Source organism: Ochlerotatus camptorhynchus, unplaced genomic scaffold (genome assembly GCF_037179485.1).
Source record: "Ochlerotatus camptorhynchus isolate MF236.1 unplaced genomic scaffold, CSIRO-AGI_Acam_v1.1 ptg000541l, whole genome shotgun sequence".
NCBI classification, from domain to species: domain Eukaryota; kingdom Metazoa; phylum Arthropoda; class Insecta; order Diptera; family Culicidae; genus Ochlerotatus; species Ochlerotatus camptorhynchus.
The window spans coordinates 207,732-221,673 of NW_027041024.1; the positions used below are offsets into that span (position 1 = coordinate 207,732).

The 13,942-nt window shown below is 37.0% G+C and overlaps 1 protein-coding gene and 1 long non-coding RNA gene across 2 annotated transcripts; one reads left to right on the top strand and one right to left on the bottom strand.

Annotated features, from left to right (window-relative positions):
- Positions 1 to 222: 222 nt before the first annotated feature.
- LOC135713170 (uncharacterized) lies at positions 223 to 13,555 on the bottom strand. Its single transcript, XR_010518711.1, has 4 exons — positions 13,483 to 13,555; positions 7,485 to 7,526; positions 6,992 to 7,032; positions 223 to 1,990 (listed from the first exon to the last, which is right to left on the bottom strand). It is a non-coding gene; the product is annotated as an uncharacterized LOC135713170 (long non-coding RNA).
- Positions 9,023 to 12,116, top strand: LOC135713168 (acetyl-CoA carboxylase-like). Its single transcript, XM_065236280.1, has 4 exons — positions 9,023 to 9,309; positions 9,381 to 9,543; positions 9,606 to 11,725; positions 11,788 to 12,116. Exons 1-4 carry the CDS (start codon positions 9,087 to 9,089, stop codon positions 12,099 to 12,101), a joined length of 2,820 nt encoding a protein of 939 aa, XP_065092352.1. The 5' UTR covers positions 9,023 to 9,086; the 3' UTR covers positions 12,102 to 12,116.
- Positions 13,556 to 13,942: the final 387 nt, after the last annotated feature.

A 13,942-nucleotide genomic window follows, 5' to 3' on the forward strand; every position in this document is an offset into this window, starting at 1 on the left:
CAAGCAAAGAAAAATGAAATAAGTAGAGCACACAGCCGCAGCCAAACAATGAAACGAGAAGCGAAAACAAATAGACATTGGAAATCCCGAATAGAAATTTACATTAGCCCAACGTTTGATTTTGATGTCTACATCAGCATCGAAATCAAATGTATGCCTGATGTCAAACATTAGAAAACATTATGATTTAGTTGTATTTAAGCAACGTAACATGGTGTATACATCAGAAATTTTGGAACAAAATTTTGCCATTCTAATGTCGGTCTGACGTCAAAAATTTCAATCTCTTGACATTAGAACCAAACGTTTTATGGATGTTTTCTGATGTACATTACGTTAGAACTAAACGTTGTTCGGATGTTTTTATATGTAAACGTTTTCTGATGTTTTCTAATGTAGATGTTTCCCGATGTTAGAATCAAACGTTTTCGGATGTTCTCGGATGTAAAAAACGTTAGAACTAAACGTTGTTTAAATGTTTTTATATGTAAATGTTTTCTGATGTTTTTTAATGTAGAAGTTTCCTGATGTTAGAACCAAACGTTTTTGGATGTTTTCGGATGTAAAAAACGTTAGAACTAAACGTTGTTCGGATGTTTTTATATGTAAATGTATTCTAATGTTTTCTTATGTAGATGTTTCCCGATGCTAGAACCAAACGTTTTTTGGATGTTTTCGGATGTACACAACGTTAGAACTAAACGTTGTTCGGATGTTTTCAATTGTACTTCCTGTTTGTTGTTCTCTGATGTTTTCAGATGTACAAAACGTTTAAAGTAAACGTTGTTTGAATGTTTTAAAATGTAGATGTTTACTTATGTTTTAAGTAGTATAACCACTAGAATCTTACTTTTCAAATGCTTTCAATTATATTTACAACACATTAGAATTAGTAACATAATCGTGTAAACACTACACACCATTGTTGTTAGATAACATCATAAAAATGCGTACATAACTGTCAATGCTGAAGCTCCCGTTTCCCACCAGTCAGTTAACTGACCTTAGCTAACCTAATGTCATTGCGGCAACTCTCTATGCGGCAGGGGAACTATGCCATTAGCGCGCTAAGAGTTATTAGACCACTGACATAGGCGCCAATTTGTAGGTGACGAGGCACTTGGTGACATTACAGCGAGCTTGACGATTGTTGCAACATTTTTTAATCAAACTAACAGTTAAGGTGTGTAGTGTTTACAAGATCATGTTTCTAGCACTAATGCTTTGTATAATTGAAAGCATTGGAAAAGTTAATTCTCATGTTTTGCACAATCAGAAAACATAAAATTGTACAAAAAAATCATCCATTCTGGTAGACTATCTCTTAAATGCATACAGAATAGCCATTGCGTAAGCTCCCGTTTCCCACCAGTCAGTTAACTGACCTTAGCTAACCTGATGTCATTGTGGTAACTCTCTATGCGGCAGGGGAACTATGCCATTAGCGCGCTAAGAGTTATTAGACCACTGACATAGGCGCCAATTTGTAGGTGACGAGGCACTAGGTGACGTTACAGCGAGCTTGACGATTGTTGTATCATTTTTGAACGAACTACCAGACAAAGATGCCTAGTGTTTACATAATCAAGTTTCCAAATCTACAGGGCCACCCACATTAGATCCGGATCTGGCGCGATGCAGCAAAGTGACAGCTAAATATATTGTCTAACTATAAAATTTACGACAACGCAACGCAAGCAGATCTAATGTGGGTTACCCTTAAGGCCTGTGGAAGAGTGAAAACTGGTGGCCGCGTGAAACTTTAGGGAAATTCCCCAATAATTTGCAAAATTTAGCAAAACACAAATGCTCCGTCCATGTGTCGAACCACAAACGAAACTCGTCAGTTGGTGGGGATTGATGACTTCCTTGGTTGCTTTGGTGGTGTCATGCCTTCCTTCGAAAAGAAGCACAGCCGTGGATCCTGGCCCTTGAGTTGATGAGTCCAGGTCTAGGTGTTCAATTGCCTCCCTAGCGTAAGTGGTTGCCACTCGGTTGCAGAACATAGAACGATAGAAAATAAACAAGAAAACAAAGCCAAATTGAAGATTAATCCAGGGATTTTGCAATAAATATTTAGATGAGCTAAGACTAGAGAATGCTAGAGAAACTGAAAGACTATCAAAGCAAACTATGCACCTAGATCCAAATCTTTTCAGAAAACTTATCAATACGCATAGTTTGAACCGATGTATAAACATCATGCAGACATTGTTGTCTTTGAAATGTCTACGAGCCAGGTAAAGGGCCGAACCCAATGACACCAGGACAGCGGCATAGCGGTATAGGGGTAAATGTACATTTTAAGGTTAGTTAGAAGAACTACTAGAACTTCAGGGTAGTTCCATAGAGGTAGCTCTAAGACCACTGGGTCCCGAAGAAAATCATTATTATTTTTGGCTCACTCAGTACCAGAACAACGGTCCCAAGCAGTCCCAAGCTATTTCACTCACCCCTGCATGTTCTGCATGAATCCACACACCCCTGATGTTATCTGTCAAACTTTCATAGCGAATCAAAACAAACATAGTGTAGTAATAGAATTTCAACTAGAATAGGGTACGTTAATCGTTTGCTTGGGACCAATAGGCTACTAAAGTGGTGAGCCAATTTAAAATCGTTAGTTTCGTATTGATTGTTGGTAGTTCTATAAACATCAGAAAAATACCAGATTTAATTTAATATAAGTTAATAATTATTCTGAAGACCTACAACTGAACAGAAATTCAAACGATGTCCTTTTGATATTCTTTGAATAGTTTAAATTGATCAGGTATTATTCTGAGAACCTACAACTGATCAATAAATCAATCGAAACTTTTCGGATATTACTACAAGAGATCAAAATAAGCAGGAATTGTTTTGAAGACCTACAACTGATCAGAAATTCAAATAAAGTAATTTAGAAAATATTCGAAGTGGTCAGGTTGATAAGGATTAGAAATTAAAATCTTGAGATATTTTTCGAAGAGGTCAAGTTGATCAGGAATTATTCTGAGGACCAACATCTGATAAAAAATCGAATTGAAGTCGTTTGAAAATTTCTTCAGAACGTAGAATAATCGGAAATTGTTATGAAGATCTTACTACACCGAAGGTCGTAGATCTTCAGAGAAACTAGCAGAACTTTAGGGAAATTAAAAAAAAAAACTTCAGAGAAGTTTTAAAAAACTGAAATCTTTAGAGAAATCAAAAGAAAATCAGGGAAGTTCGTAGATCTTCTGAGTAATTTACAGCACTACAGTAATGTTTGTCGTCGTTTCGAGAAATAATCACTACTTTATGGATGTTCACAGATCTTCAGGGAAGTTTGAAGATCTTCAGAGAAATTAACAGAACTACAGTGATGTTCGTAAATTTAAAGATAATTTTTTAGTTCCTAAGGGAAATTTATAGAACAGAATTTCAGAGAAGTTCGCAGAACTTTAGATAAACTCACAGAACTTCAGGGAAGATCACATAAATTTAAAGATCCTCGTACATCTAAGAGTTATTTTCAGTACTTCAGGGCAGTTCACAGAGCTTTAGGCAAATTGGCAGAACGTCAGGGAAAAATACTGAATTTCAGGGAAGATTGTTGATCCTCAGAGAAATTTGCAGAACTTAAAGGAGGTCTTCAGATAAATTTTTATTGCTTCAGAAAAAAATTGCAGAAATTCAGGAAAGTTTTGTAGACTTTTAGAGAAATTTTTAATATTTTAATGCTTCAGGGTAGTTCGAAGATCTTCAGAGAAATTCACAGACCTTCAGGGAGTACACAGAACTTCAGGGAATTTACAAAACTTTAACATAACTTTAACATAACTTTAACCTAACATTAACTTAACTTTAAATTAACTTTAGCATTAATATAACTCTCACATAATTTTGACATAACTTTAACTTAATTTTAACTTAGCTTTCGCATAGCTTAACCTTGAACATTACTTTAATTTTAAAATCATTTTAATTTTAACTTCACTCTAACGTAATTTTAACTTTACTTTAACTTAACTTTAACAAACTTTAACTTATTTTTAACTTTAACATAACTTTAACCAAATTTTAACTTAACTTAAACGTTGTTGTTAACTAAATTTTAACTTAAATTTAACATAACTTTAATTTAACTTTAATGTAATATTAACTTAACACATCTTTAACTTGACTTTAACTTTATAATAACTTTAACTTAACTTTAACATAACCTTAAATTAATTTTAACTTAAATTTAACAGAACTTTAACCTAACATTAACTTAACTTTAATTAACTTTAAATTTTATCTTAAATTTAAAATAAGTTTACCATTAACATAACTTGAACTTAACTATAACCTAACATGAACTAAACAGATCTTTAACTTAACTTAAACTTTATAATAACTTTAACTTATCATTAACATAACTTTAACTTAACTTGAACTAAAGTTTAACAAAACCTTAAATTAATTTTGACTTAAATTTAACATAACTTTAACCTAACATTAACTGAACTATAACTTAACTTTAAATTTAATCTTAAATTTAAAATAAATTTAACATTAACATAACTTGAACTTAACCTAACATAAACTTAACATATCTCTAACTTAACTTTAATTAAACTTTAACATAACCTTTACGTAATTTTAACTTAAATTCAACATATCTTTATCCTAACATTAACTGAACTTTAACTTAACTTAAGCATAAACATAACTCTAATTTAATTTTGACATAACTTTAACTTAATTTTAACTTAGCTTTCACCTAACTTTACCTTGAACATTACGTTAACTTCAAAATTATTTTAACTTTAACTTTAACTTAAACTTAACTTTAAGTTAACTTATACTTAACATAACATAACATAACGTTAACTTAACTTTAACGTAACTTTAACTTAACGTTAATTTAACTTCAACTTAACTTTAACTTACCTATCACAGAACTTTAACTTTAGTTTAACATAACTTTAACTTTAAAATAACTTAAACTTAACTTTATCAAAAAATTAACTTTAAAATAACTTAAACTTAACTTTAACTTTAAAATAACTTTAACTTAACAATCTTTGTACAATTTCACTGGTTTAGATCAATCACGGAGTGCAACTATCGATACGTGCAGTCAGACTAAGCTAAGCTAAGCTAAGCTAAAATAACTTTAACTTAACAATAACTTAAACTTAACTTTAACTTTACTTTAACATAATATTAGCAAAACTTTAACTTAAATTTAATCAAATATAACATAAATTTAATTTATTTTTTGCTTAACTTTACCTTACCTATAACATAACTTTAAATAAAGATTACCATAACATTAACTAAGCTCTAACATAACTTTAACTTTAAAATTACTTTAACTTAACTTTGACACAACTTTAACGTAACTTTAACTTATCTTTAACATTAATTTAACTTAACTTTACTATAAAATAACTTGAACTTAACTTTAAATTTAAAATAACTAAAACTTAACTTTAACTTTAAAATAACTTTAACTTAACCTAAACTTTACTTGAACCTAACTTTAACAAAACTTTAACCTAAATTTTACCAAATCTAACATAAATTTAATTTCTTTTTAGCATAACTTTAATTTTAAGATAGCTTTAACTTACCTATAACACAACTTTAACTTAATTTTAACATAACTTTAACTTTAAAATTACTTTAACATACCTTTAACATAACTTCAACTTAACTTTAACTTACCTTCAGCATAACTTTAACTTAACTTAAACTTTAAAATAACTTAAACTTAACTTTAACTCTAAAATAATCTAGACTTAACTTTAACTTAAAAATAACTTAAACTTTACTTTAACTTTAAATGAACTAAAACTTAACGTTAACTTTACTTGAACATAATTTTAGCAAAACCTAAATTTTACCAAATTTAACATAAATTTAATTTATTTTTAGCATAACTTTAACTTTAAGATAGCATTAACTTACGTATAACACAAATTTAACTTAAGTTTAACATAACTTTAACTTAGCTTTAACTTACCTTTAACATAACTTTAACTTACCTCTAACAAAACTTTCACTTACCTTTAAATTACCTTTAAATTAACTTTAACATCCCGCATAAACAATAACCATAAGAAGCGCCTAACCACCAATTCGGGATATCATCCCAACTTTATGCGGTATGGTCGTACCATCTATGACATCGTTAGTGTATGGTATCCGTTTATTAGGGATAACTTTAACTTAAGTTTAACAAAACTTTATCTTTCCTTTAAAATAACTATAACATAACTTTTTCTCTTACATAACTTTAACTTAACTTTAAACTTACTTTAACATAAATTTCACAAAACTTTAAATTAACTTTAACTCTACCTTAACATAAGTTAAACTTAATTATAACTTAACTTTAACTTTAACATAACTTGAACTTAACTTTATCTTACACATAACTTTAACTTTACTTTATCTTAACTTAAACATAACTTTAACTTAACTTAAACGTAACCTTAACTTAACTCTAACTTACCTTTAACGTAACTTTAAATAAATTTTAACTTTTACTTTAACATAAGTTCATCTTACCATCAACATAAGTTTTACTTTAACATAATTTTAACTTAAATTTAGTTGTTACATACTTAATTTAACTTAACTTTAAATTTTACTTAACTATAATAAAACTTTAACTTAAACATAAACATCGGGATCCGGTATCGGAATGCGTTACATCAGTAAGGATGCTTAACTCAGCCGGATTCCTCCTGCGGATCAATTTTGGAAAATAGTTACATCAAAATTGATCCGTTGGAGGAATCCGGATGAGTTAATCATCCTTGTTGATGCTTTGCATCAGTCAATTAAATCCGCCGGATTCCTCCAGCGGATCAATTTTTGGAAAAAAAAAAATACATCAAAATTGATCCGCTGGAGGAATCCGGATGAGTTAAACATCCTTACAATAAGGATGCTTAACTCAGCCAGATTCCTCCAGCGGATCAATTTAAAAAAAAAAATAATTACACTTAATAACAAATTGTTCAATACTTACCTCTATTCCCGAACACCTCCGGAATTATTGGAAGCAGGCGGCTGAAAAAAAAACAATTACAAAATAATCAAAATTTTGGATCTGTTTGTTAGAATTTGTAATTATTTTTCAAAATTGATCCGCTGGAGGAATCCGGATGAGTTAAACATCCTTGTTGATGCGTTGCATCAGCAAGGATGCTTAACTCAGCCGGATTCCTCCAGCGGATCAATTTTGGAAAATAGTAACATCAAAATTGATCCGTTGGAGGAATCCGGATGAGTTAATCATCCTTGTTGATGCTTTGCATCAGTCAATGAAATCCGTCGGATTCCTCCAGCGGATCAATTTTTGGAAAAAAGTTACATCAAAATTGATCCGCTGGAGGAATCCGGATGAGTTAAACATCCTTTTTGATGCGTTGCATCAGTAAGGATGCTTAACTCAGTCAGATTCCTCCAGCGGATCAATTTTTAAAAATAATTACACTTAATAAAAACTGTTTAACACCTACCTCTATTCAATTTCCGTACACGTCGTTATTGGAAGCAGCCGGCTGAAAAAAAAATACAAATTAATCAAAATTTTGGATGTTTGTTAGAATTTGTCATTATTTTTCAAAATTGATCCGCTGGAGGAATCCTGATGAGTTAAACATAAAGCCCTACAGTAAAAGTATGGACGACTGACACCACAAAACTGAAAAAAGCTGTTCCAATCGAGCAAAGCGGTGCATTTTGACGGTTCGATTGGAACAACTTTTGACAGACGTCCATACTTTTACCACAAACGAAGTTACAGACGACTTTCTCCGAAGAAATGAATTAAAATAATGTGGTTCTCTGTAATAGAATTTTAGTCCACCTTCCGCCCCTCACCCCCAGGTTCGCTAGTATTTTTGTTTTGAATTAATTCAAGTTGGTTTTGTGTGCAATGATCTGGCAACTCGTGTCCTTGCTCGTGTTGACGGGGTGCTGTTTTCTCACTCATCGAAGGAAATTTTGATTAGAGTGAGAAAGTAAGGAACAGTCAGCGCGGGAGCCGTGTGCGTTACTATAGGTGCGGCAGAAGGAATGTAGTCGACTCTGTCGTTCTCACGGTGTTCTTACGCATGATCCAACGTTTCGTCACACTAGATTATGCATAAGAACGTCGTGATAATGCAAGTGCTGGCTTGTTTCCTTCTGCCTCACCAATCACATTGATCACAGCACATACGATTCTCCGTCGGTTCGTGGTGCATTATGCATTCTTTGTGCCATACCACCAGTCCAAACACTAGAAGTTTTGGAAGGTTCTCCCTCAGTACCTGTAAGCAGTGTGATACCAGCTGACATTCGCATGGGTAGAGAAATCCGGAACATTTTCTCGCTTTTGAGCATCAACGTCAACCCGGTCTCGAATCGCATTTCCGCTTGAGGTGGCATCGTTGGCAGTAATCTATTGCGCCGTGGGAAAGACCTGCTTAGTGCACGAGTGCTGGAAAATTCTGCAAGTTCGTCATTAAAATTAAATCAACTTTTCTTCGCTGTAACGTACTCCGGATCAGATTCGCTGGTGGAACGTTTTCGTGGGACGGTTTTCGACCCAAAAAGCTTCAGTTTGAACTGCTTTCTAAAAGATTTCTGGGCAGGCGTCTTGGGACGCACGATCTCCACCGAGGCATCCGTTAGCGTGTTCGTGTCGGAGCGGATGACCTGTTTGATCGGCTGCAATTCTACCATCGATTTTCGGCCCTGCTTTTTGTTTAACTTCACACGATAGTTGAAATCGAACACGGTCGACGATCCGGCGGAGGATGCTTCGTCTTCATTCTCCGAAGAAGTCAACGATTTGATCTTTTCCGAGCTGAGCTTCTCGAGCCTTACGACCGGTTTGACTCGAAGTAATTTTTCGACGGAAGTTCCTCGTTTCAGTGGAATCTTCTTGACCAGTTCCTCCAGACTGATTTCTTCGCTTCGAAGAAACGAACGAGGAAGAACTAGATGAAGACGTGGACAGCCGTCATTTCGACGTTGGTTTCTTTCGTGTAGAAACCAGATCGGAATCGCTGTCGTCACTGTCTATTGCGGTTCTCCCTGATGGAACGGAAACAGACAACATTTCCGACTCATTCATGCGCACTGGTTGCATGGCCGCGTTCGATTCGTTTGACCATTTCACTCAATACTCGGATGAAATTTTGGACCTGCTAGAGGACTTCTCATCGCCTGCGTTTGTCAATCCTAAGGTACTGGAAGCGGTGGAAGCCGGAGATTCGGACCGTCGTATGAGTACGTCAATCAATGTTTCGATTTCCGACCCGGTGGCACGGGCTGTGGAAAGTGATGGAATTGCCGGTATGTTTACGGATGGTTTTACCCGAATTGGACCAAGGGTTTTTAACCGGGGCTTTATTTTTATATGGTAGCACACCCAGCGGAAGCCATGCACATCCTAAGCATTGCTGTTCGTGACATGGGCGATATGGATGATTTACAGATGGAGCAGGTATTTGGATCGTTCTGCGCTCAACATCGTGAAGAGCTGCTCACCCGCAGAGTTAGGCGGATTACATTTGCCGCACTCAAGAAGTAAGTTTATTAAGTGTTTAGAAGAGGTTAATGAGATACTAAAACAAATATTTTTTTTACAGACGTCAATTCCCAAAATTCTTCACCTACCGAGCACGAGACAACTTTGAGGAGGATCGTATCTATCGTCACCTGGAGCCGGCATGTGCCTTCCAGCTGGAGCTGAACCGTATGCGAACGTACGACCTGGAGGCTCTGCCAACTGCCAATCAAAAGATGCACCTATATCTTGGTCGTGCCAAGGTAGCCAAGGGTCAGGAAGTGACAGATTTCCGTTTCTTCATACGTTCCATTATTCGTCACTCGGATTTGATAACCAAAGAGGCTTCATTCGAGTACCTTCAGAACGAAGGTGAACGCGTGCTATTGGAAGCGATGGATGAGCTGGAAGTGGCCTTCTCGCATCCCCACGCCAAACGTACGGATTGTAATCACATTTTCCTAAACTTTGTTCCAACGGTTATAATGGATCCGGCCAAGATCGAGGAGTCCGTGACCAAGATGGTGATGCGGTATGGGCCTCGGTTGTGGAAACTGCGGGTACTGCAAGCTGAGCTGAAGATGGTTATCCGGCAGACGACACAATCGCCAACTACCTCCGTTCGTTTGTGCATAGCAAACGATTCCGGTTACTTTTTAGATATAGCAATGTACACCGAAGTGACCGATCCGGAGACGCACGTGATCAAATTCCAAGCATACGGTAACAGGCAAGGACCCCTGCATGGATTGCCGATTTCTTCGGCCTACATGACCAAAGATTACCTACAACAGAAACGCTTCCAGGCTCAATCCAATGGTACTACCTATGTGTACGATATTCCGGATATGTTCCGCCAAATGACGGAACGATTGTGGAAGGAATTTTCCAAAGCGCGACCAACGGAAGATATTAGGATTCCCGAGAAAATTCTACTCGTGTGCAACGAGTTGGTGCTGAAGGGTGATACGTTGGAGGAGATTCAACGGTTACCGGGAGAGAACAACGTTGGGATGGTGGCATGGAGGATTGTACTGGCTACTCCAGAGTTCCCTGACGGGCGAGAGATTGTAGTCATCGCTAACGACCTAACCTATTTCATCGGATCCTTTGGACCTCAGGAGGATATGCTATTCTGTAAGGCGTCGGAACTGTCTCGGAAGCGCAAGTGCCCTAGGATTTACATTTCGGTTAACAGTGGTGCCCGTATCGGATTGGCCGAGGAAGTGAAATCCTTGTTCAAAGTGGCCTGGGAAGATCCCGACGAGCCGGAGAAGGGATTCAAGTATCTGTACTTGACGACTGAAGACTACAGCAAGATTGCAAATACGAATTCGGTTCGTGCCATTTTGATTGAGGACGAAGGAGAGCCGCGATATAAAATCACTGATATTATTGGCAAAACCGATGGGCTCGGTGTGGAGAATCTGCGTTATGCTGGTATGATTGCCGGTGAAACTTCGCGAGCGTATGAAGATGTGGTAACGATTTCGATGGTGACCTGTAGAACGATCGGTATCGGTTCCTATTTGGTACGTCTTGGTCAACGTGTGATACAAATTGAAAATTCTCACATTATTCTGACTGGCTTCGCCGCGCTGAACAAACTATTGGGTAGAAAAGTGTACGCTTCTAATAACCAGTTGGGTGGTATTCAAATCATGCACAACAACGGTGTCACGCACAAGACCGAGGCAATAGATTTGGACGGTGTCTACACGATATTGTACTGGCTCTCTTACATTCCGGATGTGCGTGGAGGAACGCTGCCAATCGTAACGACCAGTGACTCAATTAACCGACCAATCGATTTCATGCCAACTAAGGCGCCCTATGATCCGCGGTGGATGCTAGCAGGACGTGTCAATCCGTCCAATCCCTCTGAATGGGAAAGCGGTTTCTTTGATCGGGGAAGCTGGTCGGAAGTGATGGAACCATGGGCTCAAACGGTTGTTGTGGGTCGTGCCAAACTTGGTGGCATCCCGGTGGGTGTGATTGCGGTAGAAACTCGAACAGTCGAGCTGACCATTCCGGCTGATCCGGCAAACCTTGACTCGGAAGCCAAAACATTCCAACAAGCCGGTCAGGTATGGTTCCCGGACTCATCCTACAAAACGGCACAAGTAATCAAAGACTTTGGACGAGAGGAACTGCCACTGATTATCCTGGCCAACTGGAGAGGGTTCTCCGGTGGACAGAAAGGTAAAGTGTAATTTAGGTAACTTTAAATGATAGCATCTAACTGATGAATTCTGCGTTTCTAGATATGTACGAACAAATCGTTAAATTCGGTGCCTACATAGTTGACGGGCTGAGGGAGTACAAACAACCGGTCATCGTCTATCTACCACCGAATGCGGAACTTCGTGGAGGAGCCTGGGCTGTGTTGGATCCGACCATCAATCCACGGTACATGGAAACCTATGCCGATCCGGAATCTCGTGCGGGAGTGCTAGAGCCTGAGGGTATTGTCGAAGTCAAATTTAAGGAAAAAGACCTGGTCAAGGCCATTCAGCGGTTAGATCCGGTGACGTTGAATGTATGTCCTACCAACAAATTCGTCCGCGTTCCAGTCTAAAAGCAGTATAAATTTTCTTTTAAATTTATTTGACTTTTCATTCGTAGCGGTGGATTTGCAAAAGATTAGCAAATTGTTGAGATATTTTTAAAATCTAACACTGCTTCTGAACGCATTGATATTCAATGGCGCTGCACTTTGGCCTATAGAATAAAGAAAAAAATGGATTCCACCAGAGCGCTTTTGTTTTTCAGAATAGCGGGTATAAACATTCATATCACACATACTTATTTACTTGTTTCAATATCTTTTTAAATAAAGTACCGTACCAAGCGCTTTATTGACTCAAGGTTTCCCAGGTGCCATGAATAACTTTCGAAGCGATCGAATAAATTTCCCCATAAGGCATCAAATACCATTCCCCACAAAGACCTGCTTATGACCCAATGCTGATTCATGAGATCCTCCCTTTATGCCAGAAGGGAAGCGATGAAGAAGAAGCTGTGTGATTTACCTAAAATACATAATTCGCATCGATGCCAAGAATTGTCGCTTGGATAGGCCTATTTTACGGGATCCGGAAAAGGCGTTTCCAAATGCGATTATACGGAGTTGCTAAAGAGTCACGCCACCACGCGCCGTCCTCTGGATGACTTCAGTATCATCAACTGGAGCGACATGTTGGAACACATTTAGCTGCTCGATAGCCCTGATGGATTACATTACAGGTGATTACAGTATTTAGCATTAAAATAGAACTACGCGACGGAAAGAACAGTGTGTCGAATAAAATAAATAATTAGTAGAAGAAAAACCAAACAAAACAAAAGAAATTTAAATTTCAAAAATTAATAGCAAGCTAACTATTTTTCTTTTGAAATAATCGTCGATGTCTTCTCGGTCGCGGATGACTGTGGCTTTGGTTAGAAGCACGGACTGATGAAATCTGTAGCAACAATTGCCGCCAACAAGCGCGAGTCATTGACTGCTCAACATCGTTTACTTATAAGCAAATGTTAACCCGAAGTATTCACCACTGATAATGTTGGCCCAGATAACAACGAAAGCAACATAATGTCATGCTGTCTGACAACAGGCTCTTCCTTTCAATTTTCGTTAGAGAAAAAGAGATAACAGGCGGTACAATCAATAGCTTTAAACTAGTACGTATGAGTAGATAGTGTTGCCGTGAGGTACACTCGAAAATTTCAAATGTAAGTGCGTCAAATCAAATTTCGAGCCGCTCCGTCTGTCACTTCGTTTGTGCTTTTACTGTAGGGCTTTAGTTAAACATCCTTGTTGATGCGTTGCATCAGCAAGGATGCTTATCTCAACCGGATCAATTTTTGAAAATAATTACATCAAAATTGACCCGCTTGAGAAATCCGGATGAGAAATTACAAATAATAACACTAAATATAACAAATATTTGAATACTTACTGTTAAAGTTGCTACTTTCCTTCGCGGCTCGGGTGAAGGAATTTGCGGTGCGCTCCGTGCACTCAGCCATCTTGTCTAGTTTGTTTATAAACAAACCAGACAAGATGGCTGAGCGCATGACAAAAAAAAACACACCAATTTAAAAACGTCAGTCTTTAAGTCGCCCAATGTAAAGCCCTACAGTAAAAGTATGGACGTCTGTCAAAAGTTGTTCCAATCGAACCGTCAAAATGCACCCCCGCATAAACGCGAACCATAAATTGACCTTACCTAAAATGGTTAAAAATTGTTTATAATCCCTGCTAAACTTTAACTGAAATGGTTATGGAACTTTACATGAACGTTTAATGATAAAGTTTCAACCTTATGTATTATGGTTTTTTGGAAATGGACCTTACAAATAATGGGTTGTTAAGAACCATTACCATTCCAAATTCTTGTTTTCTCCATACATTTTCAG

Excerpts from the sequence above, each read along its gene's own strand:
- LOC135713168 (XM_065236280.1), top strand. The coding sequence starts at position 9,087 with ATGCGCACTGGTTGCATGGCCGCGTTCGATTCGTTTGACCATTTCACT. Across the intron at positions 9,310-9,380 it reads GGAAAGTGATGGAATTGCCG|CACACCCAGCGGAAGCCATG; the intron begins GTATGTTTACGG and ends TTTATATGGTAG. Across the intron at positions 9,544-9,605 it reads ACATTTGCCGCACTCAAGAA|ACGTCAATTCCCAAAATTCT; the intron begins GTAAGTTTATTA and ends TTTTTTTTACAG.